Raw genomic sequence first — 26,837 nt, 5'->3', positions numbered from 1 at the left:
CATAATTCCAAATCACCCATAATAGTAGTTGATGGAAAATTACAACCTTGAATGGGATTGTTATTGCAAATTTTTCTCTTTATGATGAGCCATACTAAAAATCATTTGTTCAGGAAAATGTGGTTTAGGATTTAACTTTTCTTGACTCTTAAGTTTGTATGGAAAAAGGAAAGGCAGACCTTTCTCAGGTCTTTCTGTTGGTGGGGTGTTATGATCATTTTTTAAAAAAATTATGCCATTGAGAACATCTTGTACATTTACTAAGGTAACATCTAGAGTCTTTAATAAAATCAAAGATTTGATTGATGAGGACTAAAACTTTATTTAGGGTTTGTTGATCTAGCTATGCTTGTACTTCCAATTTTATGCTCTACTGACTTTGCCTGCTTTGCAAAAGGCAGTTTTATGACCACTCAGGGTGGACACCTCTGCAACCCACATGGATTGCAGCAGGGTGTGCAGACCAGAGCATCTGAGCAAAGTAACAGCACACATGTTGAGTGCACTCTGTGTGTCAGGAGCAGTGCTGTCCTGGTGACTACATGTGGGAATTGGTGACAGCCACGCAAATGGCAAGTGTGGAAATATTAATCCGACAGTTCACACTGTGTTTTCCTTTTTATTATTTGCAAAACTGTCATTGTAGTTGAACTCGAAGTTCTTTTTGTTTGCTCAATCACTAAGTGAAGTTCCTCTTACCTATTTTTTTTAAGTTTATTTATTTTGGGGGAGATACGGAGAGAATGTAAGCAGGGGAGGGGCAGAGAGAGGGAAAGAGAGAATCCCAAGCAGGCTGCACACTCAGCACAGAGCCTGACGTGGAGCTCGAACCCACGGATTGTGAGATCATGACCTGAGCAGAAATCAAGACTTGGACACTCAGCCGACTGAGCCACCCAGGTGCCTCTCTTGCCCATTTTTAACGAATACACAATTATGTTTTTCTTTGTTTCTCATAAACATATAATCTTTCTAATAGAAGAAGGCATCCTCACTGTAGAACATTTCAATCTTTGGAGAAGAGTAAGGAGGAAAAAGTCACCTGCATCCTGCAAACTAGTGAGGACCGTTACTAACTTCTTGATGACTTTCTGAATCTCTGATGTATATGGATATACGTGTATGTGTTGTATCCTCTTTCATTGAGCATTACATTGTGGACATCATGTCATTATTCGAAATACGTCTTTGGTTATTGCAGTATTACCTATTTTACGGGGATGCTGTGTTGTATTTAGATGGTATTTGATAAATTCTGGATTCAAGATTGTTAGATATTACATGCTGAGAAAATAAAACTAGAATTTGAGATGTATTTAATATTCTGCTCTTTTCAGGTTCTGAAACATTATTTGCTTGAGCTATTTACCAGATATGTTCCAGAATATGAACTGTTTTTGAACTCATGAGAGTAGCACGATAATTTTATAGACAAAAGTCTGACTTTGGAGGGCAGTGTTTATTTTTGAATGATGTTGATGTTCAAATGCACAGTTGATTCATCCAGATCCCCTCTTATGTGAATAACCTTCAGAAAAAAAGCATTCTCTGGGCATGGGGGGGGGGCGGGTCTCAGCTTAACTAGCTTTTCTTTCTCTGTGCTGTGTTGGGATAGTAAAGTTTGTTAACAGGAGGAATATTTTAAACTGGATTAGTGGTTTCACGTAGTACAGTGTCATGATGGCTCCTTGGAGATTGCTGAGACTTGCTGGATTGTCATTGACTTTGTGTCATTAGCCATGTGACCAGTGTTAGTCTGGCAGCCCTCGGTCACTGACTGGTGTGTGCCACTGGCAGATGAATGGGCTGCCCTCATGGCACCGGTCTCCCTTGTGATGGCATTGTGGCTTAGGTGCACACTGGAGAAGCAGGCTCTGGACCTGGTAGCTCTGGGTTCCCGTCTGAGTCCAGTCCCCTCCCGACCCTGTGCACTTGGGGAAGTCAGTCACACCTTTTAGAACCTTAGTTTCCTCATCATTAGATACACATTGAAATGAGCCATGAAACAAAAACCCATGATGTGGTTATGAGGCTGGAATGAGGAAAGACCGAGGGCCATGCTGGCCCTGGCAGGGCAGTGGCGGCCAGCGGCGCCTTTGCCCTTGAGTTAGTGATCTGAGTGATTGATGCTCCCTTTTAGAAGCCCTGGTGTTGCTGCCAGTTTCCTGCTGCCGGGCCACTTACCCACCTTACCACCTTCTCCCCCACGTCAGCTAGAAGAGGGCAGAGGGGACCTGGAGTTTCTCTTTGTTTCTGTTACACTGCGGTTTGTTGGTTTTGTTGCTAGGAGTTTATCTACCTTAATGCTTTGTTATTATTCACGGTCAGAAGTGCTACTTATAATTTCTGTCTTCTGTATATCCCTAAAATGATAGCCCAGGAACCTATGTTATTAACCCTCATCCTTGCTGCTGCTTCCTTAAATACTATCCTGAGGACAAGATTAATTTTCCCTCCTTCCGCAGCTGCCCTGATGCAGTGTATACTATAGTTCCATTCTGAAGTGTCATCTTGGAATCTTTGTTCATTCTAGCACTCCTTTCCTTCCTCTGGTGAAACCGTGCTGGTTAGTGACCAAAGTGGGGATTCGAAAATGCACTCCTATTCTGGGTCAGGAGTGACCCAGAATTATTAATTTAGTTTGTTAATTAAACTAAATTAATAGTTTAATTTAACCGGTATTATCTGTGGCGTTATTTCCTTCTGTTTGCATCTCGGGGGTGATGTTTTAGGTTTCCCAAAATAAGGTAGAACTGTACAAGATAAATCCAGTGATGTGACAAGAGAATGTCCAACTTGCTTCATCCCATAAATACTGCACTGGAGTATGTGGTGTACTGGTTTTCATTTATGCTGCTCATATTCTGAGATACCAGCATCGAATTGCTAAAATTATTGATCAGAGTAATACTCTTATCTTCTGTTTTCTTCCTGAACTTTACTTACGTATTTGTTAAAGCATTTAATTAAATCTGCTTTGTGGTGTACTTGTGTGTAGCATAGGACTTAGAAGACAAGGCTTTTTATATTCCACTATAGCGTCTTGCAGAATGCATTTCTATACAGTTTACTCGGTAAATCTAGTGAATTTTTGGAACAGTGAACTACCAATTGCTTGTCTTCTTAGGACTTTCTACACTCAGCTTATAAATTGTTACATAATGCCCATGTTGCCATTGTAAATATTTGAAGTGAATTGCCTACTGAGTTTGTTAATGTATTTCATTTGTGCTATAAATATTTAAATGCCCAGCAGTGAGTACATAAGATCTGTTAACAATTTCTAACTAACTACCTGAGTACTGGGTTTTTATTTTTCTTTGTTATTATTTTTTAATGTTTATTTATTTTTTGAGAGAGACTGAGTGTTAGCCGGCAAGGGGCAGAGAGTGAGACACGGAATCTGAAGCAGGCTCCAGGCTCTGAGCTGTCAGCACGGAGCCAGATGCGGGGCTTGAACCCACAAACTGCCAAGATCATGACCTGAGCCGAAGTTGGACGCTTAACCGACTGAGCCACTCAGGTACCCCTGAGTACTGGGTTTTTTAAAGGAAAAGCCCAAATGTAATCCAAACAGTAAATGACAATATAATTTCTAGTTATTTTTTCATGTATGTAAAGATCATGAAATCTATCCAGTACTTAATACAAAGTGTTGATTTTATGTAATAGCTTGAGTCAGCTTGCTGTTTCACATTGGGGGAAATAAAGGAGTGAATCTTGTTATGCATATGAAGTAGTTTAAAAGGAATCACCTATAGATAGTAATTTCATAGTGAACGGAGCAGGAGGGAAAGGGTTACAGCCCATCTTTGCTTGCTGCCTGCACTGGCATCACGATAACAAATAACTGCAGACTTGGTGGTTTAAAACAACACAAATTTATCTTCCACAAGCCTGGAAGCCACAAGTCCCTATGGGCTGAGACGAAGGGTCAGCAGGGCTGTGCTCCCAGCTTCTAGGGCTGCATTCCTGAGCTCGTGGCCCCCTGTCTGCCTTCAAAGCCAGCAGCTGTTTCCATCATCACATTGCCTTCTGGAAGGATGCTATGATTGCGTTAGGGCCCACCTGGATTATCTAGGATACTCTCCCCGATTTAGGATCCCTAATTTGTCGCGTCTGGAAGTCCTTTTTTTGCCACATAAGGCAACATTCACAGGTTCTAGGGATTGCGTCATATATATCTTTGCGGCGGGAGGGGGGGGGGGGACATTACTGAGCTGACAACACTACCTATGTCCGGATACTTGGGAGCCAGGATATTGGTGTGGCATATTTGTTACAGTTACTGAAACTGTTGATTCATTTACCTAAAATCCATACTTTACATTAGGAGTCACTGCCGGAAAAACTCCTGTACCTTAAAAATCCCTCTGTTTTTCCCTCCCTCTCCCAAACCCCCAGGTGGTTACTGATCTTTTTATTGTTGTTTTGCTTTCTCCAGAATGCCAGATGGTTGGGATTATATCGTATGTGGCCTTTTTAGATTGGCCTCTTTCACTTTAGCAATATGTATCTAAGGTTCCTCCTTGTTTTTCCTGGCTTGATAATTCCTATCTTTATTTTGATTGCAATAAAATTCAAATAACAAAATTAACTTTTAAAAAATGTATAATTCGGTGTCATTTAGTTCCTTCACAGTGTTGTGCACCTATCACTTCTGTCTGATCCCAAAACATTTACATCACTGTCCCCCCACCTATGCAGCCACTGCTTCTGTCTCCGATTTCCCTGTTCTGAATATTTCCTAAAAATGGAATCCTACAATATGTGACTTTTTGTGTCTGGCTTATTTCACTTAGCATGATATTTTAAAGATTCTGCCCTGCAGTGTGTGTCGTTTCTTTCTATGGTGAATAATATTCCATTATATGGACCTACCACAATTTGTTTATCTGTTCATTTATCATCCTATCCATTGATGAACATTGGGGTTTTTTCTGTCTCTTGGCTATTGTGAATGGCACTGTGAACATTTGTGTACAAATTTTTATTTGAATACCTGTTTTCAGTTTGCAGGGGGAGGGTGTGTACCAAGAAGTGCAGTTGCTGGGCTCATGTTTTTGAGAAACTGCCAAACGATTCTACAATAATGGGAACATTTTACATTGTCACCAACAGGGCGGAGAAGTTCCAGTTCCTCTTACATACCTGCCAACACTTGTGTTTTTGTTTTTAATCTTTATTCAGCTTTTAACCGTCACTAGTGGGCACTAACAAAATATTTTTTTCTTTTAAGTAATCTCCATGCCCAACATGGGGCTCGAACTCAACTCCCAAGATAAGATTCACATACTCTGCTGACTGAGCCAGCTAGGTGCCCCACAAACACTTGCTACTTTTTGTCTTTTTGATTATAGCCGTCCTGGTAGATGTGAAGTGTCTCATTGTGGGTTGGTTTGCATTTCCACGATAACTAACTTCCCAACTCCACATTTAGTGAGTTTTCTTAGCCTGAAATTGGCCGTTTGGAAATATTTACATCCCAAAGTTAGCAATCTCAGAACTGGTTGTAAATGTGTACAGTATATCCCAGCTCTGAATGCTGTTCCTGTCCTCCAGAGAGGGTTCCCCCTACCCTCTAAATTAGGGCAGTGTGGGAACAGATCAGCTTAATCTAACAGGGTTCTGAGTTAGCCCGAGGGCAAGTTGCGACCGCTCTCATCTAGTCTGCTCTCATCCGCTTTCAGGCTTAGCCCCGAAGACACGCAGTGTTGACTGAGTCCCTCTTCAGTCACCCTCAGAGTCCCGGTTTTGCTTCCTCAGTATGAGGAGCCTGCCAAGCTCTTTTGCCTGCTAGAGGCTAGCTTCTTGCCCTGAGTAGCTTAAGAGTTTGGCAGCTACCTCACGGGTGAAACTGTCAGATAAGCTCACTTCCCCCTCCTGAGGATCTCAGATCCTCGAGTCCGTTGCTCAGCCGACCCAGCTCTCCCAATTCTTGTCTCTCTGGTCTTGTGGTGTTTGCGTTAACTCTGTGGCTTCTCTGCTTCTCAGCCCCTTTCTCAACCTCTTGTACCACATCCCTGGGGGGGAAGACAGTCTCAGAAGGTCAGCTCCCCACCGTAGTGCCTTCTACCCTGCATGTTAGCCCCTCTGGGCCTTCATGCCTTGGCAGATTTCCAGTATCTTCTGGCATGTATATGCATGTGTGAGAGTGTGAGCGTGTGTGCATGAGCATGTTTCTAATTGTTCTCAGCAGAATCGGTCTGCTGCAAGGTACTCCTCAGCTTTAAGCTAACGTTATTTATAAGGAAAACTAGATTTGTGAACTCCTCATATATTGATTGCCCTATAAAATTTCGAAGGAAAATATTTTCTGTTGTTGAGTGTGATTTGGAAGGGGGATGGGAAAATAGATTCGGCAGAAAGGGATTAGGTGTCACGTTTTTGTTTGTTTAATTTTATTTCAAAATGTATCCTTAGGTAAATATTTTAAATGTATATGGGTTTCTCCCCCAAGTTTTTATTTAAATGCCTGTTAATTAACATACAGTGTAATATTAGTATGAGGTGTGGAATTTAGTGGCTCAACACTTTTCGTACAACGCGCAGTGCACATCACGACCCGTACCTCCTTAATCCCTGTCTCCCTTGGTGACCATCAATTTGTTCTCTGGAGTTAAGAGTCTGTTACTTGGTTTTCCTCTCTCTTTTCCCCCCTACGTTTATTTGTTTTGTTTCTTAAATTCCACATATGAATGAAATTATATGGTATTTGTCTTTCTCTCACTGACTTATTTCACCTAGCATAGTACCGTATAGCGTATGTAACATAATCCACGTTGTAAACGGCAAGATTCCATTCTTTTTTAATGGCTTAGTATTCCATTGTGTATATGTGTGTATATATTATAAATATATACCTCGTACTCTATATGTAATATATGCATGTATATACCACATCTGTATCCATGCATTAGTCAGTGGACATTTGGGCTTTTTCAATAATTTGGCCATTGCTGCTAATGCTGCTAAAAACATCGGGGTGTGTGAATCTCTTCGAATCAGTATTTTGTGTCCTTTGGGTAAATACCCAGTAATGCTCTTGCTGGGTCGTAGGTAGTTCTATTTTTAACTTTTTGAGGAACCTCCATACTGTTTCCCAGAGTGGCTGCACCAGTTTGCATTCCCACCAACAGTGTAACTCGGTTTCCCTTTCTCCTCATCCTCACCAACACCTGTTGTTTCTTGTGTTGTTAATTTTAGCCGTTCTGACAGGGGTGAGGTGGTATCTCATTGTGGGTTTGGTTTGTATTTCCCTGATGGTGAGTGATGTTGAACATCTTTTCGTGTGTCTTTTGGTCATCTATATGTTTTCTCTGGAAAAATATGTATTCATGTCTTCTGCCCATTTTTTAAATTAATTATTTGTTTTTTGGGGTGTTGAGTTTTGTAAGTTATTTGAATATTTTGGATACTAAATGACACTTTTTAAATTTTTATTTTAAGTAGTCTCCATGACCAACGTCGGGTTTGAACTCATGACCCTGAGGTCAGGAGTCACATGCTCTGCTGACTGAGCCAGCCAGGTGCCCCAACATGGAACCTTTTTAAATGAAAATCCTGTTACTATTAGCGCCTAGCTGGCTAAATTACAAATGGGGCCATTTGTAAAATTTTAAGCAGTAGAGCTTGACGTAAACCGCTCTAGAAAAATTCTAGTTTGGGCTTCACTTACTTCACCTATGAAATGGCATCTGGCAATTCAGTGACTTGGGAAGTACCTGATAAATGTGACCATTTAGTGGATTTATGTTTTTATGAGTCATGAACACTCTTTCGTTTGTTTTACATTTTATAGCTTCAGGAGAAGAACAGGCTGGAGACACTGGGGATTTTAATTATAAGTAGAGGAGAAAAATGGATTTTAAAACTTTCACGAGAGCCTCATTTTTGTGTAGGGAAGGGTGGGGAGTCTGGCTGCCCCACAGAACCGTGTGGGGGCACTGCTTCAGGGGGGCTTGCCTGGTGCTGCTCTGCGTGTGGAGTCGGAGTCAGAGGCCGGTCCTCTGTGGACCCCAGCTCTGTGGCTGCTGACCGGCACCAACTGGATGGGGCTCAGATCCTTCACCTGCAAAGTGGTGAGGGAGTACAGTGATTGATCGGCCAGGTCCCTGCAAATAATTCCCTTAAAAATGAAAAATGAATCAGGACCAGGGGATGGGAGTAAAAGAGTGAGGGCCTGGAGGGGTGAAGAGGGGAGGATCTGAAGGGGTGAAGGGGTGAGGGAGAGAATTTGCAAGGGACTGGAGGGGTGAGGCAGTGAGGGACTGGAGGACTGAAGAGGTGAGGGAGTGAAAGGGTGAAGGAGTGAGGGGGTGAGGGAGTGGAAGAATGGGGTTTTCCGGGGAGATACAAGCATTGGTTAAATATACAGCATATCCTCTAGTAAAAATTCATGTATCTTTATGGCCTCACCAAATATTTCAGTTCTGACATATATACAAGTTTTTAAATACAGAAATAATTTGGTCCCCATAATGGCATGCCCCTGTATGTTCCCTCTTCACCAGCAATTGGGGCAGGTGCCCTTTAGGGCCAGTAGATCACTAACGTGTCCTTGTTTGTTGGTTAATCCACCAACACGGAGCTCTCAGGCTACTAATTTATCTCTAGGCCTCTGGGGTTACTTACTTGGCTTTGATATTATTTTGGGAAATATCTGAGTAAAATAAATGAAGTATGGTAGCACAGTATGTATTTTAGGGAATGGTATGTTTGTTTCTCTTTTGTAACAGCTATATTTGGGATACGGTTCATATACCACGCAATTCAGCCACTTAAAATGTACACTTCATTGCTTTTCAGTATAGCACAGTATTATAGAACCATCACCAGTGTCTAGTTTTAGAATGACTTTGTCCTCTCTTCAACTCCATACCCATCCCTCCACATCTCTCCCACGAGCCCTAGGCAACCACTGATCCGGTGTTTTTTCTCTATGGACTTGCCTGCTCTGGACAGCCCATGTAAATAGAGTCAGGTAGACTTTGATGACCTGTGTTATAGAGAGGTGGTACATAGATGATAGAAAATGAGAGAGGTGATAGGTGATTGATAGATAAGTGGTAGAAACCATATCCACTTCCTGGTTTTGAGGGTGCACTATAGTTGTTTAGAATACACCCATTGGGGAAACTGGGTGAAGTGCACACAGGGCCTTTTGGCGCTTTTTACAACGTCTGTAATATTCCAAAAGGAGAAATTCTTGAAGGTGATCTTAGGATCTAGTTATTGTTTCTGTATATAGTTACACATATATAGTGCATGAACAAGTGATCTAATTATCATTTCTGTATGTAGTGATGCACATATAGTGAATAAACTAGTGGATTTTCTAGGGAGAATTGGGGAGAGCCCAGGATATGATCACGAGATGGGAAAAGGGGTGCCTGGGTGGCTCAGTCAGTTAGGCATCTGACTCCTGATTTCAGCTCAGCTCATGAGGTCACGGTTTCTGAGTTTGAGCCCTGTATCAGGCTTTGTGCTGGGCGTGGAGACTGCTTAAGATTCTCTCTCTTACTCTTCCTGTTATCCTCCCTGACTTGGCATGCACAGATGCGCACTTTCTCTGAAAGAAAGAAAGAAAGAAAGAAAGATGCACAAAAACGTTTGTAATTTTTTCCCTGAGATTCCCTGTCATTAAGCCTCTTGTACGGAAAAGAAAGAACGATAGAGTAAGCCATGATATTTCTCCCTGGGATATCACTGTAACACCACATTGAAGGCGTGTGTGTGGGGAGGTGGTGTTGGGGTTTTTTAGGTATTTCTGTATTGCACGATCACAGTTAATGACAAACAGGCATGTATCAGGATCTTGGTTTCAAACATCTAGCAAAAATAAATTGTTATATTTAGGAAACAAGCCCTAATGTTTCCAAGTGCCTGATTACTGTTCTCCATTGCATACTAATAAAGGAGTAAAGAGAGAAAATGGGTAGATTTGGGGTATGTGACTTCATTCTCATAACTCTTCAAATATATACTGTCTGTGTGAGAGAATAAAATTAAGCTCTTGGAAATATATAAACCAGTTTCTTGAAAATGAAAAATTTATAGTTAATTTTCAAACATGAAGTGACTTCTGAGTTTGTGTAGATGTTTGGTATTCCTGTCAGTTCTGTACTTCAGGGGGACTGTGACTTCACAGACTCCTATAGTTTCTTATTATTGTTGGGTTTTTTTTCTTTTTGAGAGAGAGAGAGAGAGTGATCAGGGGAGGAGCAGAGAGAGAGAGGGAAACACAGAATCTGAAGCAGGCTCCAGGCTCTGAGCTGTCAGCACAGAGCTGGACGCCGGGCTCAAACTCATGAACCGTGAGATCATGACCTGAGCTGAAGTCAGATGCTTAACTGACTGAGCCACCAGGTGCCCCCTTTTTTTCTTCAATAGTAGAACAAAGCTGGGTTGATTCCACTTGGTATATAGAACATGTGCAATTAATGCAGTGCTACAATTACATATCTATCTTCCGGTCCATTTCAGTCAGAACATAAGCAGATAAATTTGAATAGTAGCATTTGATGTGAATTTAAAACCAAAAGCAACCAGATTGTCTTAAATGTTTAGTGAAGGAGATGAGAAGACATGTTTCCTATTCTTGGACTCATTTTAATTTGCGAAATTGATGTAATTTATGCCAGAACCTCAAGTCTGAATCAAGATTATGACATAATTTATATGACTTTTCTTGAGCAGTTGAAGAAAGAATGTCTAAATGGCTTTGGAATTTTATTGAAATATGTTTCAAGTCTTTGGAAAATATCCGTAGACCTGCATCTTCCCTGTAAGGCATTAAGTAAATCTCTTGACATTAGTATTTTGATGAAGGGATATCTAGCTAATTGTTCTCCTGGGTAGAAGGAACAAAGTGTTCCTGTTTAGATTCTACCATTGAATATTAGTCCTGGCTTAAATTTTCCTGTCATTATGTGCATGCACTGAAATTTAAAGCCTCCCTTCAGAAATAAATGGATGAATGAATAGTACATCCAACATGGCAGATACACTATATGAAATTACAGAAGGCCTCATAGTAAAACTCATTCAAAGTATTTATTCTTTTAGAAATAAGAAATGAAGTGAATTAGAAATAAGAACTGGTTTTCAAATAATTTAGACAGCTTGATTATAGAAGATGTGCTGGGATAAACCTAGCTTTTTAGTTTTTATTTTAATGTTTCCTGGTCTACAAAAATAGGTAGTGGTCATTCGTGTACTCTGCCATTACTTGAGCCAGAAGAGTCTCAAGACCATGGAGCTGAGGTTTGGTCCACGCTGTGGCTCTCCATTGGAGTTTCAGCCAGCCTTCCTTTGGTCAGCAGACAGTTCTTATTTCAAACTGTTGGAGTTTGAGACCACAGAGGAAAGCGACAAATGTACCCTGATAGATTTGTGGTGAGCATATAAAGGAGCGGTCATAGTCACCACCTGTGCTCTCAGGGAAGCCCTGAAGGAGTATTAGTGCTCCTTACAGTCCCTAGTGAAATTTCTCGCTAATGCAAAAAGCACCTAAGAGAGAATTTTGAAAATGTTTCTTGGTAGAAAAAGGCCTTTAAACAGGTGGATTTTCCAGCTCAGTTACTGTGTTTTAATGTCTTTGTACTGTAGCATTCTTTTTGGTGTATCAAATCCACAGTAATTAAAGTCCACCTAAAGCTGACACAAACCACTGAGAAAAGTACAACTGTGGAATTACTGCATGAATTAGTTTGACTGCCTACTTTTTATGTGGACTAGAAATAGATAAACCGAGGTATTTTGTGCAATTTCTTTTTACCATCCAAATGAGAAATTTGACCCTACTGTTAACATATTATTACAGGATTGACAGGTTCTGAGAGAAACGTTCCCCTCTCCTGTTTTTAACCTTGAATACTTTCTTTGTAGAAGTAGCTATTAGGAGAAAGAATCCCAGTATCTCAGAAAAAAACTATTAAGATTTCTTGGCTCTAATTTTTCTGATCTGTATGCATACTGAGCCTCTGGGGAAGGTGGGAGAAGGGCAGATTAGAACTGGGGGGTTGTGAGGAAATATAGAGAGGTAGCTTTTATGATAACCCTTCTGGAAAATAGGTAAAGAAGTTTATAAAAAGATTGGAGGCACAAATTTATGTTGGTACCAATTTACATTTGAGTCATTTTCTCACTGATAAGTTCAGCCAATCTGCCAGAATGCTCAGAACTCCTCACTGATATGTTTACGAAGAGGTAATGAGAACCCTGCAAGATAGATGACTTAAAGTTGAAAATATTTGAAATCCTTTCATTTGGAAGTTTTGTCCAATGTGAGTATTCAGTACTGTCTCTAATGCTTTTTTCTCATCATAATTGTATAGTATTTAGAAATTGTAGTGGTTTTCTCTTCTCCAGGTCCTCTCCACTTTATCTCAGCAGGCCATACACAGGTTATTGGCTGTGTCTGTCAGGATAGGGAAGCAGTGCATAGAGGGAATTGTAAATGTCCACTTGATCCAAGGTCAAGAGAGTGAGGACAGTTTCTGCCACTCTCTCTCGCAGTGGCGTCCCATACTTGTGCCTTCGTTGATAGCATTTCCAAATCCAAGTCATTCTGTACCTTGGAACCTTAGACTCCCTTTGGTTGATTTGTGTGCTAACCAGACTTTTTCTGGGTAATTTTAACTTGCTGTAAGATTCTTTCCATTTGTATTGATTTTAAGATTAATCAGTATGCAGACAAAACAATAGTGAACATTTGAAGATTTTTAGTTAGTGTCTCCCCAGCTCATGAACTCTTTGAACGCAGGTCAAGTCTGTTTAAGTAAACCTGTGGTGTAGTACTTCCAGGCAAAGGTATGTGCTGATTGCTTTAAAAGGTTTCCTGAAAACAGAGTTTCTCTTGTGATACAACGGATGAAGTATAGGTGTCTCATGTTTTCTTAGAACCTGTGGTTCTGTTCTAGTCTTGCCCCATTTGTTCCTGGTTTTTGAGATGTTAATTTTAGATAAGAAAATAAAACTCCTGCTTAGGTTTTTTCAATTTGTAGACGTCTGTAGAACTCATTGCGTGGTGTAGGAATGTTGGTGTTTTTGGATTGTCCCTGGGTGGTGGTTCTTGCTCCATTGTGCTGGGTGGCTGGTGAGGTAGGCCTTGCTTGGGTTTGTGCTGGTTGGGACCTCCCCCGGGTTCCAAAGGCGCACTCTGAACAGGTGTACCAGGTGGACTGAACTCCTTTACCCTTTCCCGCAAATAGTGAAAGAATTCTTTCACTGGAACCAGTCACTGCCCCAAGTAAGAATTTGGTGAGTTTTTTTATGTTGGGTGTATTTTTGCTGTTGGTTTTTGTTTGTTTGTTGAGATAGTGCCTAAAGGACTATGCAGAGATGAGGAAGCTCAAATCCTTCTTAGGATGAGAAAGAATGTGAATAAATGAGTTTGGTGAACTTAATTGGCCAGTTTACTATTTGAAGTTTAATGACATTTGGTTTCCAAAATCACTTTATTCATTTGTCTTTTTTTTTTTTTTTTTTAATGTTTATTTAGAGAGAGAGAGCACTTGCACTAATTGGGGAGGGGCAGAGAGGGAGAGAGAGAATCATAAGCAGGCTCTGTGCAGAACCCAACACAGGCTCGATCTCACAAACTGTGAGATCTTGAAGGCTAAAATCAAGAGTCGATGCTTAAGTGAGCCACCCAGGTGCCCCCATTTATCTTTTGAATTTTACTTAAAAATATTAAGTCAGTCACGTTTCCAGTGTAATAGATATGTATCTTCATACTTTCCTAGGTATTGATTTTTATTCTAGACGTTTTTTTAATAAAGGAAGGAGTGAACAGCACATATACTTCATGTTTCAGTGTTGCTAATGCAAGTGGAATTTAAAAGGATTCCCCATACGCTGGTGTACTTTTGTGGAGTTGCAGGTACTCAGTCCTCTACGGGCATTGGATTGAGCAGTAAAGTCCCATACAAGTGCTGAGTATTAACGTTGTCTTCAAGGGGAGTGCTGTTTGAAGAAAAAAGACAGTCCTTTTATTTAACTTCAAGCATTAGCCCATATTATGTTTTTAATGTTCAAAAATGGGGAAAATGATTTGATAAGAAAACTTCAGGTGTGCTCCAGCCAGCTGCATCCCTTATGCTTCAGCCTGTGTAACAGGGAGGACTTTCCAACCTTCAAGTCTGGGTCTCTTCCCTCTGGCCTGTTCCCCTGCTTTTGAACAAATTAGTCATCCTCTGTGAGTCTATTTCATGGTCTGTTAGATGGAGCCACTCATTGTTCTAAGTGTGGTGAGGGTTAGACACGGTGGCTGTCTGTAGAGTTCCTGGCACACAATTAATGTTCTGTCTTTGTATATTTGGTTTAATTTTTTTTTAAGCAAAATAACTTTGGTAATATCAACATTATATTAGAATCTAAAATATGCCTTTGTTCTTTTTAAAGGTAAGATTAAAAAGATTTCTTGGGTAGTGTCAACTTTTAAATATAATCAAAACTTAAGTAATCATACAATGATTATTTCTAGTTTGTAGAGACAATATAAATAACAAATATGAAAACTTATTTTTTAATTGGACTTCTATAAAGGAGATTTAAGGGCTTTTTTGTGCTTTTTTTTTTTTTTTTAAGTTCAAAGGTAAGGTTTGAAACCAAATGATACATGTTCATGGGTTCCTCTGTGATTTAGGGATATGTTTTCTATTTTCTCTATATATCCCAGTTTTTATCTTCGATGTTTTTGCTACTTTAAATTCTGTTTGGTAGAACATAAGCAAATGTTTATGAATATGTATTAGTGAGAAGCAGATTTTGACTTAGTAAATAGAATTAAAATTTAGTAACAGACTTCCTTCAATTTTGATATATTTTTTTTGGCACTTTGAAATAATCCCTCATAAATTAAAAACCTCAACGATTGAATGCCTTGGGATGACTCTACTACAAGGAGACGGCTTGACGTTCAGCGCCAGCCAGCTCACTGGTATTGAGGGCTTATTTGTGCGGCTGTTTCTCTGCCTACTGTTTCTGATAATTCCAGAATATGTTGTGGGCACTGCAAAAGTGTTTCCTCGAATGCTAATCTTCCGTCATTTCTCTCCTGACCATTCCAGCGTTGACCCATTCATTGCCTGTAGAATAAAATCAACACTCCTTTGCATGGCATAGAAAATATTTCAGGCTGTTCCTGACCTGGTTTTTCAGCTTCAGCATTTACCATTCTGTCCATCTTCAAATCCAGCCAGAGTAAATTGTGTATGCCATTATTTTTGCTTAGACTAGGCTCTTCTTTGCATAGCAAACCCCAAGTAATTTTTCCAAACCCGTGTCACATGCTGTGTTCTTCCCATATCTCTGGTGGACTCTTCCAGGCAGCATCAGATCCTCCCCTGGCCCCCAGATCTTCTCTCACGGACTGGTGGTCACACCTTTCCACACCAGTCCACTCCACCAGCTGTGAGCTTCCCAAGGACAGTCGTATGTCTAAGTCTGTGTCGTATCCCTAGCTCAGGCCAGAGCCAGAAGTAACTGCTCAAAAACCGGCTGCTTCATTCAGCCTCTTCTTCAACAAGAAGAGTCTATACCTGTGCAAGTATATTAAAGACTAGCACAGGGACAGAAATGCAGTAACAAAACCAGAATTCACACCAGTCAACCTGTATTTCTGTCCTGGTGCATGATGGTGAGTAGAGAAGCTTTATTATTACATAAATGTAAATTCTGTAGGCAATTTGTGGGACTGGTGTGTGTTTGCAAGAAAGAAACAATAGCTTTATAGCATTACTCTGGCTTTAAGTGTGACAGAATGAATAGGAATTTGCTAGCACATTGGCAGACCTAATTTGAGATACCAGTGAACTTAGAGAAATCAAACAATGTTAGAAAAGGCACATGTTTTCATTTTGGAACATTTTTTTTTTTTTTTTTTTTTTTTTTTTTTGCAGAAGTCATTTATCCCATTTAATCAACTGCTTAGAAATGGAATTGCTGGGTCACCAGGGTAAATATACGTATATGAAATTTTATCATTACTACTTAAGTGTCGTGGCCCTTTCATGCAAATATTAAATAGAAACAGTCTTTAAATTGCTCGCTTCTTAGTTTTAGAAATAGTGGGTCTGGTAATCGTGTTTTATTGTGAATTGCTATCATGCTTGTTGAACTTTGCTGTCAGCTGTTTCAGGACTTGTACTGTATTTGACCTCTAGAGTCTAGATGAGTAGGTCACTATTAAACACAAAATTTTCTGCTTCTGACTTAGTACTTCATACAGTTTTTTTAAAGTTTATTTTGAGAGAGGGCGCATGCAGACGCATGCACAAGTTGGGGTGGGTCAGAGAGAGAGAGGGAGCTTGGTCCACACACTGCAAGATCGTGACCCGAGCTGAAATCAAGAGTCAGATGCTCCCCCGACGAAGCCACCCAGGTGCCCCGGTACTTCATACAATTTAAGGCATATAATCTGAGGTTTAGGCTTTACTCTTTGATTGGAGTATGTCCTGCTGAGAATTTAGTAGACTCTGTGGATTAACTGTCTTCATAGCACTTTCAACATCCTTTAGTAATAAAGGAGTCAGGAGCAGGGGCAGACAAATCTGGTTTTTTATCCCCAGTCAGTAGCTATCCTGTGTATTGGGGAAGTTAATGGTTCCTGTGTGTAGATTGTTGTAAGAATGAATTCAGGTAACGTACGTTGATAGCTTAGCACAGAAACTGCCACACACACAGCAGCACATGATACTGCCCTGGCAGTTACTTTGAGTGTACTTGGGTTTGAGTGAAGAGTGATGGTGCCCTCACAGATTTCCCGGAAACCCAGTTGGGGGGAGATTTGTTACCTCAGCCATCCAAGGACCAGGTCTTCAACACCTGCCTTCCTTCACCTGCTCCTCTGAACCTTTTATATGAAAGGCTTTGGAGGGAGCTTATTCTTATCGACCACCTCATTCTATGATCTTAACCTTCTTGGTTTTGTGGACTCTGAAAATCTGGTAGTGTGGCCTGCAGATTTGCATGCACTCAGCCTTGTGCATGTGGACTCCCAGACAAGGCCCTCATCTTTGAAGTGGGTAGAAAATCTAGATTAGTCGAAGCTTTCTCTGTGTGAGGCATTGTACTTAGGATACCTGTTTACAGGGTTTCAGAACTTAGCACGAATTCAGTTTTTCAAAGAAACTAAGGAATCGTAAAAAAAAGTAAGAATCACTATAAACACATTTTACCCCTGAGGAGTAGTAGGAAAACCTTTGCACTAAACTGCAGAGAAACCGTTTCTCTGAGATTTGTAGGCTCTGTAAGGGGACTCTCTACCAGTTAGCACAAAGGAACTGGCTGCCTACCACCTGCTCACGGAAAAAGGCTGCGGCCCATCTGGCCCAGGTGTGTCTGGCAGGACCTGACGTCTGTGTCTTGGTTACTGAGGAACATGGGCCGTCTGTGCATAGAGGTGCTGGTGCCAGCCTGTCACGAGCCTGCCATGTTCTCGGTAGGGTGGGCGCTCCAACGTGTGTTGTGGGTGCTGATTGTCGACATCACAGCCTAAGACCACGACAGATAAGGGCCTTGTTTTCACAGATGGAGTTGCAGTTATTTACTGGAGATGAGGTATAAATGAACAGTTTGTGTTGTCACTTCGTAAAATTCGGGAGCAAAGAAAAGATCTGAAAACAGGTAAAAGGAATGCTTAAGTAGCAGATTAAATTCATCTTGCTGTAATGTTTTCAAAGGACACTTGACTTTGGGAATATTTCTTTATGAAGCAGAGCAGCAGTTCAAGCTTCGTAGAACTGATGCCATGGGCCGCCTGTGCACGCCCCTCTCATTGACATTGTAGCATCCCCCAGTCTCGCTGTCACCTATAAGCCCGCGTGGTCCTAAGGATCGTCTTGTCGTGGATAGTTGTTATTTCTATCGAGCATGGAATGATAAAGAATTTTAAACTAATTCCAACACTACACTGAGGTTTTACACTTCACGTAACATTTTACATGAAAGTACAGCCCAAAGAACTTACGGTAATTTCAGTAATTTTCTAAATAGAAGCAGATGTCTCTGGAAAGCAAAATAGGATTTGAGGCAAGCCTTTGATCTGCTGTTTGATAAACGTGTAGGAGTTTCTGGTCTCGAGTGAGGTAATTGAAACGCGGCTCCTGTGTGTGAGTCCTTAGCTCTGGTAGCCCCACGCAGTTTAGCTGGGAAACCAGGCCAAGCCTCCCTGGGGAGCGGGCAGAGGCAGTCACAGCATCTCTAGAAGAGGCAGGCCTGCGGAGGGTGTTGTTGATGGTGTCGTTTACTTAGAAATATAGAAGGAGGAACACATCTACAGTGAAGTAGTTCTGGCTGTCCCCAAATAGGTGCTCAGCACGTGCTTTTCGGTCCTTTCTGTCACCAGTGTGGCTGGTTGGATTCAGCGGGGAAGGGCAGAAGGGAAGGCAACCTCACAAGAAATTGCTACATTGGACCACAGCTGAAGACCTGCCTGAAGGCCTGGTACTCTGGAGTGGCAGCCACCTGTTGCATTCCTGGTCTACTTTGCTATAATGTGAAGAAATGGCAGAATACAGCCTGCGGATGAGTTACACGTGTTCCCTAGTCCCAGTCTAGCAAGCCTTGCAACCCTCCCCAGCCAGCCCCAAATGTCTTAGTTCTTGGCGGAAAGTATAGTCCCTTTGGTACTACAGTTCCACTCGGGTCAGATAGGCCTCTCCAGGCAACATGTCGTCTGGATTCAAGCAACCTTTGCCAACACTTCTCTTATCCAAATCTCTCTTCTTGAGCTTCGTCCTTTTTCTTAATTCTGGAAAGTTGCCATCCCTTCGGTTTGGTCCCAGAATGGATTCAAGCTGATTGATGTAGAAAATGTTGTTTCAGTTCCTTCTAGCCCATCATCATGGTCCAGGCACATTGAATCTGTGGTGAGAAGGAGTGGGCAGCTCCGGCCTGTGGACACAGAGGAACAGGGAGAACCTGCCATGGCCTCTCCTGTGGAACAGTGTGGCGGGGACAGTGCAGTGACCATGGCCTCCAAGCAGGACCCAGTTGCTGCTGGGCCCCATTCAGTGATGTATTCCTCAGGGCCAGGCACGACAGGTGGGGCTGGTTCTCAGAGAACCATGTTCTTGGGAATCTTCCCCCCTGTCACCCACAACCAGAACATTCCCTGACCAGCTCCTCTCAGCCATAGCGTGGGGTACGGGGTTTGTGTTTCACTGACTGCCGCGCCTGTCTTCTTTAGGAAAGTGAGAGTGGCAGTTCCAGAAATCAGAATATTTCTCTGACCACATCTCAGTCACCCTTATAAAGCTGCCTGTGACCCATTGTACATCTAAGCCAAAAATACCATTTTCAGAGTGTTAGTATGGTCTGTGTGCTGTTCTTTCTTTGAGGGAGTGAGTACATAGCATTTCTCAGAGGAGAGCTCCCTACCAAAACAGCTTTAGCCTTCCTTTGCAAGGGGGTTTTATTTGAATGGCAAAGAAAATACTTTTCCACCTTTTTTCTAAATAGGTTTATTTCTGTCTCTGCAAGCGCTCATTCTCTCCAGTATACAGGCCCTACTCATGGAGGACTGTAATCAGTATTCATTTGGGAGATAGTGTGAGAGGAGCCAAATGAGGAAACGCATCTGCCGGCTGGTTTGGGCCAAAAGAGGAAGGCAGGAGGGAGAGGTGGGTTCTCGAAGGCTGGGAGTCTGGATGTCTGGAGGACTGATGGCAGTGCCGGCGATGGCAGGGAGAAGCCCGTGTCTTACAGAGGAGATTGCATGGAATCGCTCCCTGATGTTCCGGACTCCAGTGCACTCTCCGTGGGGCCTCACAGATTCAAAGAAGGGACTGTAGCCTTGGTGGGCATTAGACTTTTCTGCCTCAAAGGTTGTTGGGATGCAAAGAGCTGGAGTGTCACACATTTCAGTGTCTCCTCAGAAGCCATTGTGCGGGCTTCAGTGCAGGGCGTCGTAAAGACGCATTACGTGAACAGTAGGCGAACAATAAGAGTGTTCAGTAGCCTGTGTGACATTTTATAAACAGTTGGGAGTCAATAAGTCATGTGTGTGTGTTTCTCTTAGGTTCACTTTCCAGACACTGAGAGAGCAGAATGGCTAAATAAGGTAAGAGTAGAATATACCGAATACCAGATTGTCCGTGGGATTAGAGGGTGAGGGGCCATCTTTCCCTTTTTGGGAATTTGGATGTTGACGATGTGTGAGCTCATTTGGACTTGGTTGGCTTCCGCTCCCCCAAAATTGAGTCATAACTGATACATTCCTAAATAGTGAAAACTGTGTCTTTAACATGAAAAAATTAGTGGTATATTCATAGTTGTGTATTTGGCCTGTGTCTACTTTCCTGATTAGCTAGTGCTCGAGTCTATTTCATAATAATTACAGGCAACATTTTTGAAAATATTAAGAAAAGGGAAATAATTCTCAAGAAATTTAATAATAGATTAATAATCATTTTAAAAGTTATTTTTAAAGATCACATACTTTGAAGTAGATCTCCTTTATCCCTATGTTTTATATATCCTTAGAACTATAGAGTAAAAACTAATGTAGATTAATGATTCTTTTATAGCACCAAAAGTTAGTCCATCATTAAAGAAAACTCTTTAATGTTTTATTAAGCCCTATACGGTTTTACGTTTTTAGCAATAAGTTGAAACCACAGGGTTTATTTATTTATTTATTTATTTATTTATTTATTTTAGCAATTTTAAATGTGCTGGTATGCTTAAATGGAATGCTTAACCAGAATAATTCCTGAGACATATTAGTTGGTCAGTAGTTTATTGTTGTACATTTTTGAAGTTCAGATCATGTTGATTTTGCATACCAAAAGGAGACACCCCCTTTTAATTTTCAAAAATGCTGGTAAACTGTAGGGGTGTAATTTTTCATCATGACTTAAGTACGTTATTATTTATGTGTTACAGCATCTTGTTTGATATGAGTTCTTTTCTTCTTTACAGACCGTAAAACACATGTGGCCTTTTATTTGCCAGTTTATAGAGAAGTTGTTTCGAGAAACCATAGAGCCAGCTGTGCGAGGAGCAAACACCCACCTCAGCACCTTTAGTTTCACAAAAGTTGATGTGGGTCAGCAGGTCAGTTTCTTCTTAAGTATTCTTACTTGTGCTATGAACACTTAAAAAAAATTTTTTTTTTAAGTTTATTTATTTATTTTGAAAGTGAGGGCAAGCACAAGCCGGGGAAGGTCAGAGAAGGAGGAGAGACAGAATCCCAAGCAGTCTCTGCAACATCAGTGCAGAGCCCGACGCAGGGCTCAAACCCACGAACCGTGAGATCATGACCTGAACTGAGATCAAGAGTCCAACACTGAACCGACTCTGCCACCCAGGCGCCCCCACGTTGCTGTGAAACTCTTAAAAACATATTAAGCTACTTCCAATTATTTTCTAGAGAAAATTGCTCTAGAAAGCAACCTGGGGAAGTTCTGGAAAGGTGTCTCTGCCGCTCCTCCCAGGTCTGCCTCCCATGGGATGCCCTCCCTTGTCTTTTGTGAGGTCCTCACTTGCCCTCATTCTTCCACTGTGGTCTTTGGCCAGTTCGGTTTCCTTGGTTGGTTTCTCTCGGTTCCAGCGCTTCTTTCTACCTCACATCCTTCTGTCAGAATTACCTTTGCACAGTTTTTCACAACGTATCTAGTTGGAAAGGGAGTTTGATATATGAGTTCATACTAAAAGTTTAATAATCGACAACAAGCTTAACATGTTTACCCCCTCAAGATCTTTAAAAACAACGATTAAGGACTCCCAACACCAGGCTTGTAGAATCACATTAATTATATTGATGCAGGGAAAGAAAAATTTTGTTACTGGAATCATACAAAGAAAAACTCCTAATTCCTAGTATTACTTCTGGTGAAAGCCTCAAGACAACAGGTCAATTAGTTGCTCATGGCAGGCTTCCTTTTTATTTTTGTTAAGTCAGTGTTTACAATGATTAGTAACAGTTCAATGTAACATTTTTTTAATTGAGGTGTAATTGACCTATAACTTTCCAGTTGTACTTCCCAAGGTAACATTGTTTTATATGCCTAATGAAAATTCAGAATTCAGTAATATTTTTAAACACACACACACACACGCACACACGGCGTACACACATTTGGAGCACATACAGTAGAGCCAGAGAGCACAGTGTCACCGTATGGTGCAGGTCAGATGTCTGTGCTTCAGCCCCTCAGGGATTTGATAAATGTGGCCAAGGAGTGTCTGACCTGGTGACCTGGTGGCTGCGTTGTGTTTATCAGTGCCCCCAGGCTCATCCCCATCCTGTACTCCCAGGCCGTCAGTCACCTTCCTCCATCAGAAGTGACTTTCTGCCTACAGAGAACTCTCCATCTTACCTGCGGTTACTCAGCATCTGGAGTCTCCACTGCAGGCGACTGTGTTGTGCTGGGCTGTTTTTCCTCTTGGCTGCGAGGTCTCCAAATAGGTGACAAGCCTGGGGTCTGCTCAGTCCTGTTGTTCGAGCGCACACGTGCCTGCACAGGACACCTTTATAACACTTCCCTTCAGTATTTACTTTACCTTCTCTGACCTGAAAGGATCACAGCAGATAGGAAAGCACGATTACACGGTCGAGTGCCGTGTGAACTTGAAGCAGGGATAGGGATCGCACACTTTTTCGTAAAGGGCCATTGAGGCATATTCTCCCCACCCCACCCCCCAACTTCTTTTATAACCCTTTAAAAATGTAAAAACCTTTCTTAGCCAAAGGCTAAATTTAACTTGCAGGCCCTGGTTTCCAGTCCCCTGATGTCAGATAATACGCCTGTGTTTGTGGAGAGTTAGAATTCTGATCCCAGCTGAGTTTGTTTTAGGGAGAATTATGTTCATTTTCTATTACACGCACTTTAAATCTGATTGTGAGATTATCACCCAACGCAGACCTCTAAACTAAGGGAATCTTACCTGATGCGGACATTTAAGCCAAGGATCCTAAGCCACCTATACCCCATTTTCACTCATCAACATAGCAGGTTGAGCCATGTTCTTTGTAATTCAACAGTCTGTACATGTTTGAGCCAGTATCATTGGGGGAAAGGCCGGGAACCCAAGATAGTAGGAAGTGTAGGAAAGACTTAGAGTTTAATCCTGTAGCCAGTTGAGGGGTGAGATGTTAGGGCACCTATTCAGTAAGCGTAGTACTCTTAAAGTAAAGTATTTCTTCAGCTTGAGTGTTTGATGCCCAAATGGGAGATTGAGAACTTTCCTGGAAGTGATCTCAATGTGATAAAATGGGAGAAGGTTTGGAAGTGGTGTTACAGCTGGGCCCTTGAAATATGACATTTATTATAATCTGCCTTTTCTTTTTACAGTCATGTGATTCTGTCTCTGTCTCAGGTAATAGGGGTTAAAATTATACCTACAGCCAGTATTTTTTATTTACTCAAAAGCTCCATTGTGGCGAAAATCCTAAGAAATGAAAAATTGTAAGACATGAAGAAAAAACAGAAAGGAAGTTACGTTTCAAACCATGTAAGGACAGAGTAGAGGGAAAGGATCAAAGTAAACTGGGAGAAACAAGGGGCCGTGGGGCTTGACTAAGCACTCACTGTGTGCCAGGCGCATTTCCTTACATCCTTTGATTTCGCGGTAACCTCGTTAGATAGATGCCGCTAGGACCCATACTTCACAGATGAGGACACGGAAGAACGGAAGCTACATAAGTTGCCCAAAGTGAAACATCGAGTACACTGTGAAAGCAGAACTGTAATTCCTGTAGCGTGGGGCTAAGCTTGTTCTCATCTCTCTGCCATTTGGGTTTATTTTTCACCCTGCCTGCATTTTAAAACAAGCTGCCTCTTGTTTCAGCCACTCAGGATCAATGGTGTGAAGGTGTACACTGAAAACGTGGACAAAAGGCAAATTATTTTGGACCTTCAAATTAGGTAAGTTTTTGTTTGTGTCATAGTTAATGACATATAATGTTACTTAGCTAGACCCATAAAGTGGAGGCTATAATGAGCACTCTTCTTACCTGCTGTTTGGTGGATTTTTTTTTTTGTTTGTTTGTTTATTTTTGAGGGAGAGACAGAGTGTGAGCGGGGGAGGGGCAGAGAGAGAGGGAGACACAGAATCCGAAACAGGATCCAGGCTCCGAGCTGTTGACACAGAGCCCGATGCGGGGCTCAAACTCATAAACCCTGAGATCATGACCTGAGCCGAAGTCAGAAGCTTAACCGACTGAGCCACCCAGGCACCCCTGGTGGATTTTGACTAAACTGTTAAAGACCCACATTTATTTATTTTCTGCATCTTAATTCCTAATAGCCTAGATAATTGCCAATTGTAAGTATGTTAAACTTTAAAAAATTGAACACACTACAAGAAAACTACAGACCCATATCCTTTATGAACGTTGATGTCAAAATCTTCAACAAAATACCAGCAAAGTGAATTCACCAACATATTAAAAGAATTATACACTGTGACCAAGTGGAATTTATTTCCAGGGTGCAAGGATGGTTCAACATATGAAAATGAACCAAGCACCGCATTAACAGAATGAAATACCATCTCTGTTGATGTAGAAAAGCATTTGACAAAATTCCATATTCTTTCATAATAAAAACACTCAACAAACTGAGAACAGAAGAAAACCACTTCAGTGTAATAAAAGGCATATGTGAGAACCCAACAGCAAACATCATCCTCAGTGGTGCAAGACCAAGCTTTTCTTCCAAGACCAGGAGCAGGTGCGTCCACATTCACCACTTCGTGGCACTGGAAGTCCTATCCAGAGCCACTAGGTAAGAAGAAAAAGAAAAGGCATCCAGGTTGGAATGGAAGAAGTAAAATTGTCTCTGTTCACAGGTGATACGATCTTTCATGTAGAAAACCCTAAGGATTCACAAAAAAACCTCTTTAGAATTAGCAAACAAATTTAGCAAAGTAGCAGAATATAAAGTCTGCACACACACACAAATCGGTTACATTCTATACACTAACCATGCACAATCCAAAAAAATCAAGAGAAAAATCTCATTTACACTAGAATCAAAAAGAATACTTAGGAATAACCTGACAAGGTAAAAGACTTGTACAAAGAAAACTACAAAACATTGCTGTGAGAAATTACAGAAAACATAAGTAAATGGAAGCAGCCCATGTTCTTCGTTTGGGAAACTTAATATTATTAAAAATCAACACTAAAAGCAATCTGTAGAATTAGTGCCGTCCATATAATCACATATCTGATAAGGGATTAAGATCTAGAATATATAAAGAACTTCTGAAATTCAACAATAGCAAAAACAACCCAATTCAAAAGTGGACAAAGGTCTTGAATAGACATTTCTCCAAAGAAGATATACATGGACAATAAACACATGAAAAGATGTTCCCCTCATTGATAATCAGGGAAATGCAAATCAAAACAGTGAGATACTACCTCACACCCATTAGGATGGCTGCTATCAAACAACAGAAGACAGCAAGTGTTGGCGAGGATGTGGAGAAACGGGACCCCTTGTGCACTGTTGGTGGGAACGTAAAATGGTGAATTGCTGTTGAAACAGAATAGCTATTCCTCAAAAAATTAAACATAAAATTACCATAAGACCCAGCAATTCCACTTCTGGGTCTATACCCCAAAAAAATTGAAAACAAGGTTTCAAAGAGTATTTGTACACCCACGTTCACACCAGCACTATTCGCAGTAGCTAAAATGTGGAAGCAACCCAGATGTTCGTTGATGAGTGAATAGATAAGGAAAATGTGGTCTGTACATGCAGTGGAATATTATTCAGCTTTAAAAAAAAAAAAAAGGAAATCCTTCAAGCTGAGCACCAGGTGGTTAAAATAAAAACTTAAAACAAAGATCAACAGGTGACTTTAGTATATAGCTAATTATCTAATACCATCTAAAGCCAAAAATAAAAAAACTTACAAGGAAATTCTGACACATGCTACAACGTGGATGAACCATCAGGACATTATGCCATGTGAAATAAGCCTGTCACAAAAAGACAAATACTGTAGGATTCCGCTTACATGAGATACTTAGTGTGATTACATTCATAGAGACAGGAAGTAGAAGGGCGTGTGCCAGGGTGTGGGCGAGGGGAAGATGGTAGGTTGTTTAATGGGACAGAGTTTGGGTTTGTCAAGATGAAGAGAGTCCTGGAGAGGATGGTGGTGATGGTTGCACAAGATGAAGGTGTTTAACGTCTCTGAACTGTACTTGAAAATGGTGAAGATGGGACATTTTACGTTCTGTGTCTTTTCCTACGATAAAAAATGGGAAAACCGTTAATTGAGGGCAGGCCCCACACCTGGCAGATAAAGGTGGTTTTCTTTAGTTCTTGTCCTCATTCTTCGTGAATGTGCTCATGGCTTCCTGTGTCCCTGTGAGGCCTGGTAACACACTGTGCAAGGGGCAGCTGCTGAAGTGTGTCGACTGACAGACACGCTTCACACTTTTGTTTTTTTTGATCCTTGACTGAGGATCCTTTTATAATGTCGTCGTTGAGTTTTTAAAGTGTATGAATATAATAAATGTAGAGTGTTGGTAACAATTACCTTTACTTTAGAAAGGAGCATTGACTGCCTCTAATGATCTGATGGAAAACCTACATCTTTAAAATACAGACACTACTGCAAACCCTGTTGTCATCTGTAGAATAAAAGAGGAAGGCCCGCTGGGTCTTCAGCTCAGCTGTGCCCTGGGACGGTCCGCTAGGCTGATAATGAGCTTCATGAGGATGGAAACTTTGAGAACAAAGTTCTCTTGTTCCAGCACTGAGGAGCGTTTCGTACGCATTTATTAAACATTTGAAGGAATCAGTTAATGGATGCCGTTGTGAAGATGTAGTCTGGCTTTCATGGTTTTAGCAGCCGTGACGACAGAT

At 41.2% G+C, this 26,837-nt stretch overlaps 1 protein-coding gene across 4 annotated transcripts in view; it reads left to right on the top strand.

Annotated features, from left to right (window-relative positions):
- Window positions 1-26,837, top strand: part of ESYT2 (extended synaptotagmin 2) — an 82,304-nt gene that overhangs the window by 7,613 nt on the left and 47,854 nt on the right. For all 4 annotated transcript variants that reach the window (XM_045496363.1, XM_045496364.1, XM_045496361.1 and 1 more), the window contains exons 2-4: window positions 20,027-20,068; window positions 20,929-21,063; window positions 23,800-23,876. In XM_045496363.1, coding sequence (XP_045352319.1) covers window positions 20,027-20,068; window positions 20,929-21,063; window positions 23,800-23,876 — 254 coding nt within the window. The remainder of the gene's footprint in view (window positions 1-20,026; window positions 20,069-20,928; window positions 21,064-23,799; window positions 23,877-26,837) is intronic.

Source organism: Leopardus geoffroyi, chromosome A2, assembly GCF_018350155.1.
Source record: "Leopardus geoffroyi isolate Oge1 chromosome A2, O.geoffroyi_Oge1_pat1.0, whole genome shotgun sequence".
NCBI classification, from domain to species: Eukaryota; Metazoa; Chordata; class Mammalia; order Carnivora; family Felidae; genus Leopardus; species Leopardus geoffroyi.
The sequence above is the reverse complement of the archived record's forward strand: the minus strand, read 5'-3'. Positions and strand labels throughout refer to the sequence as shown.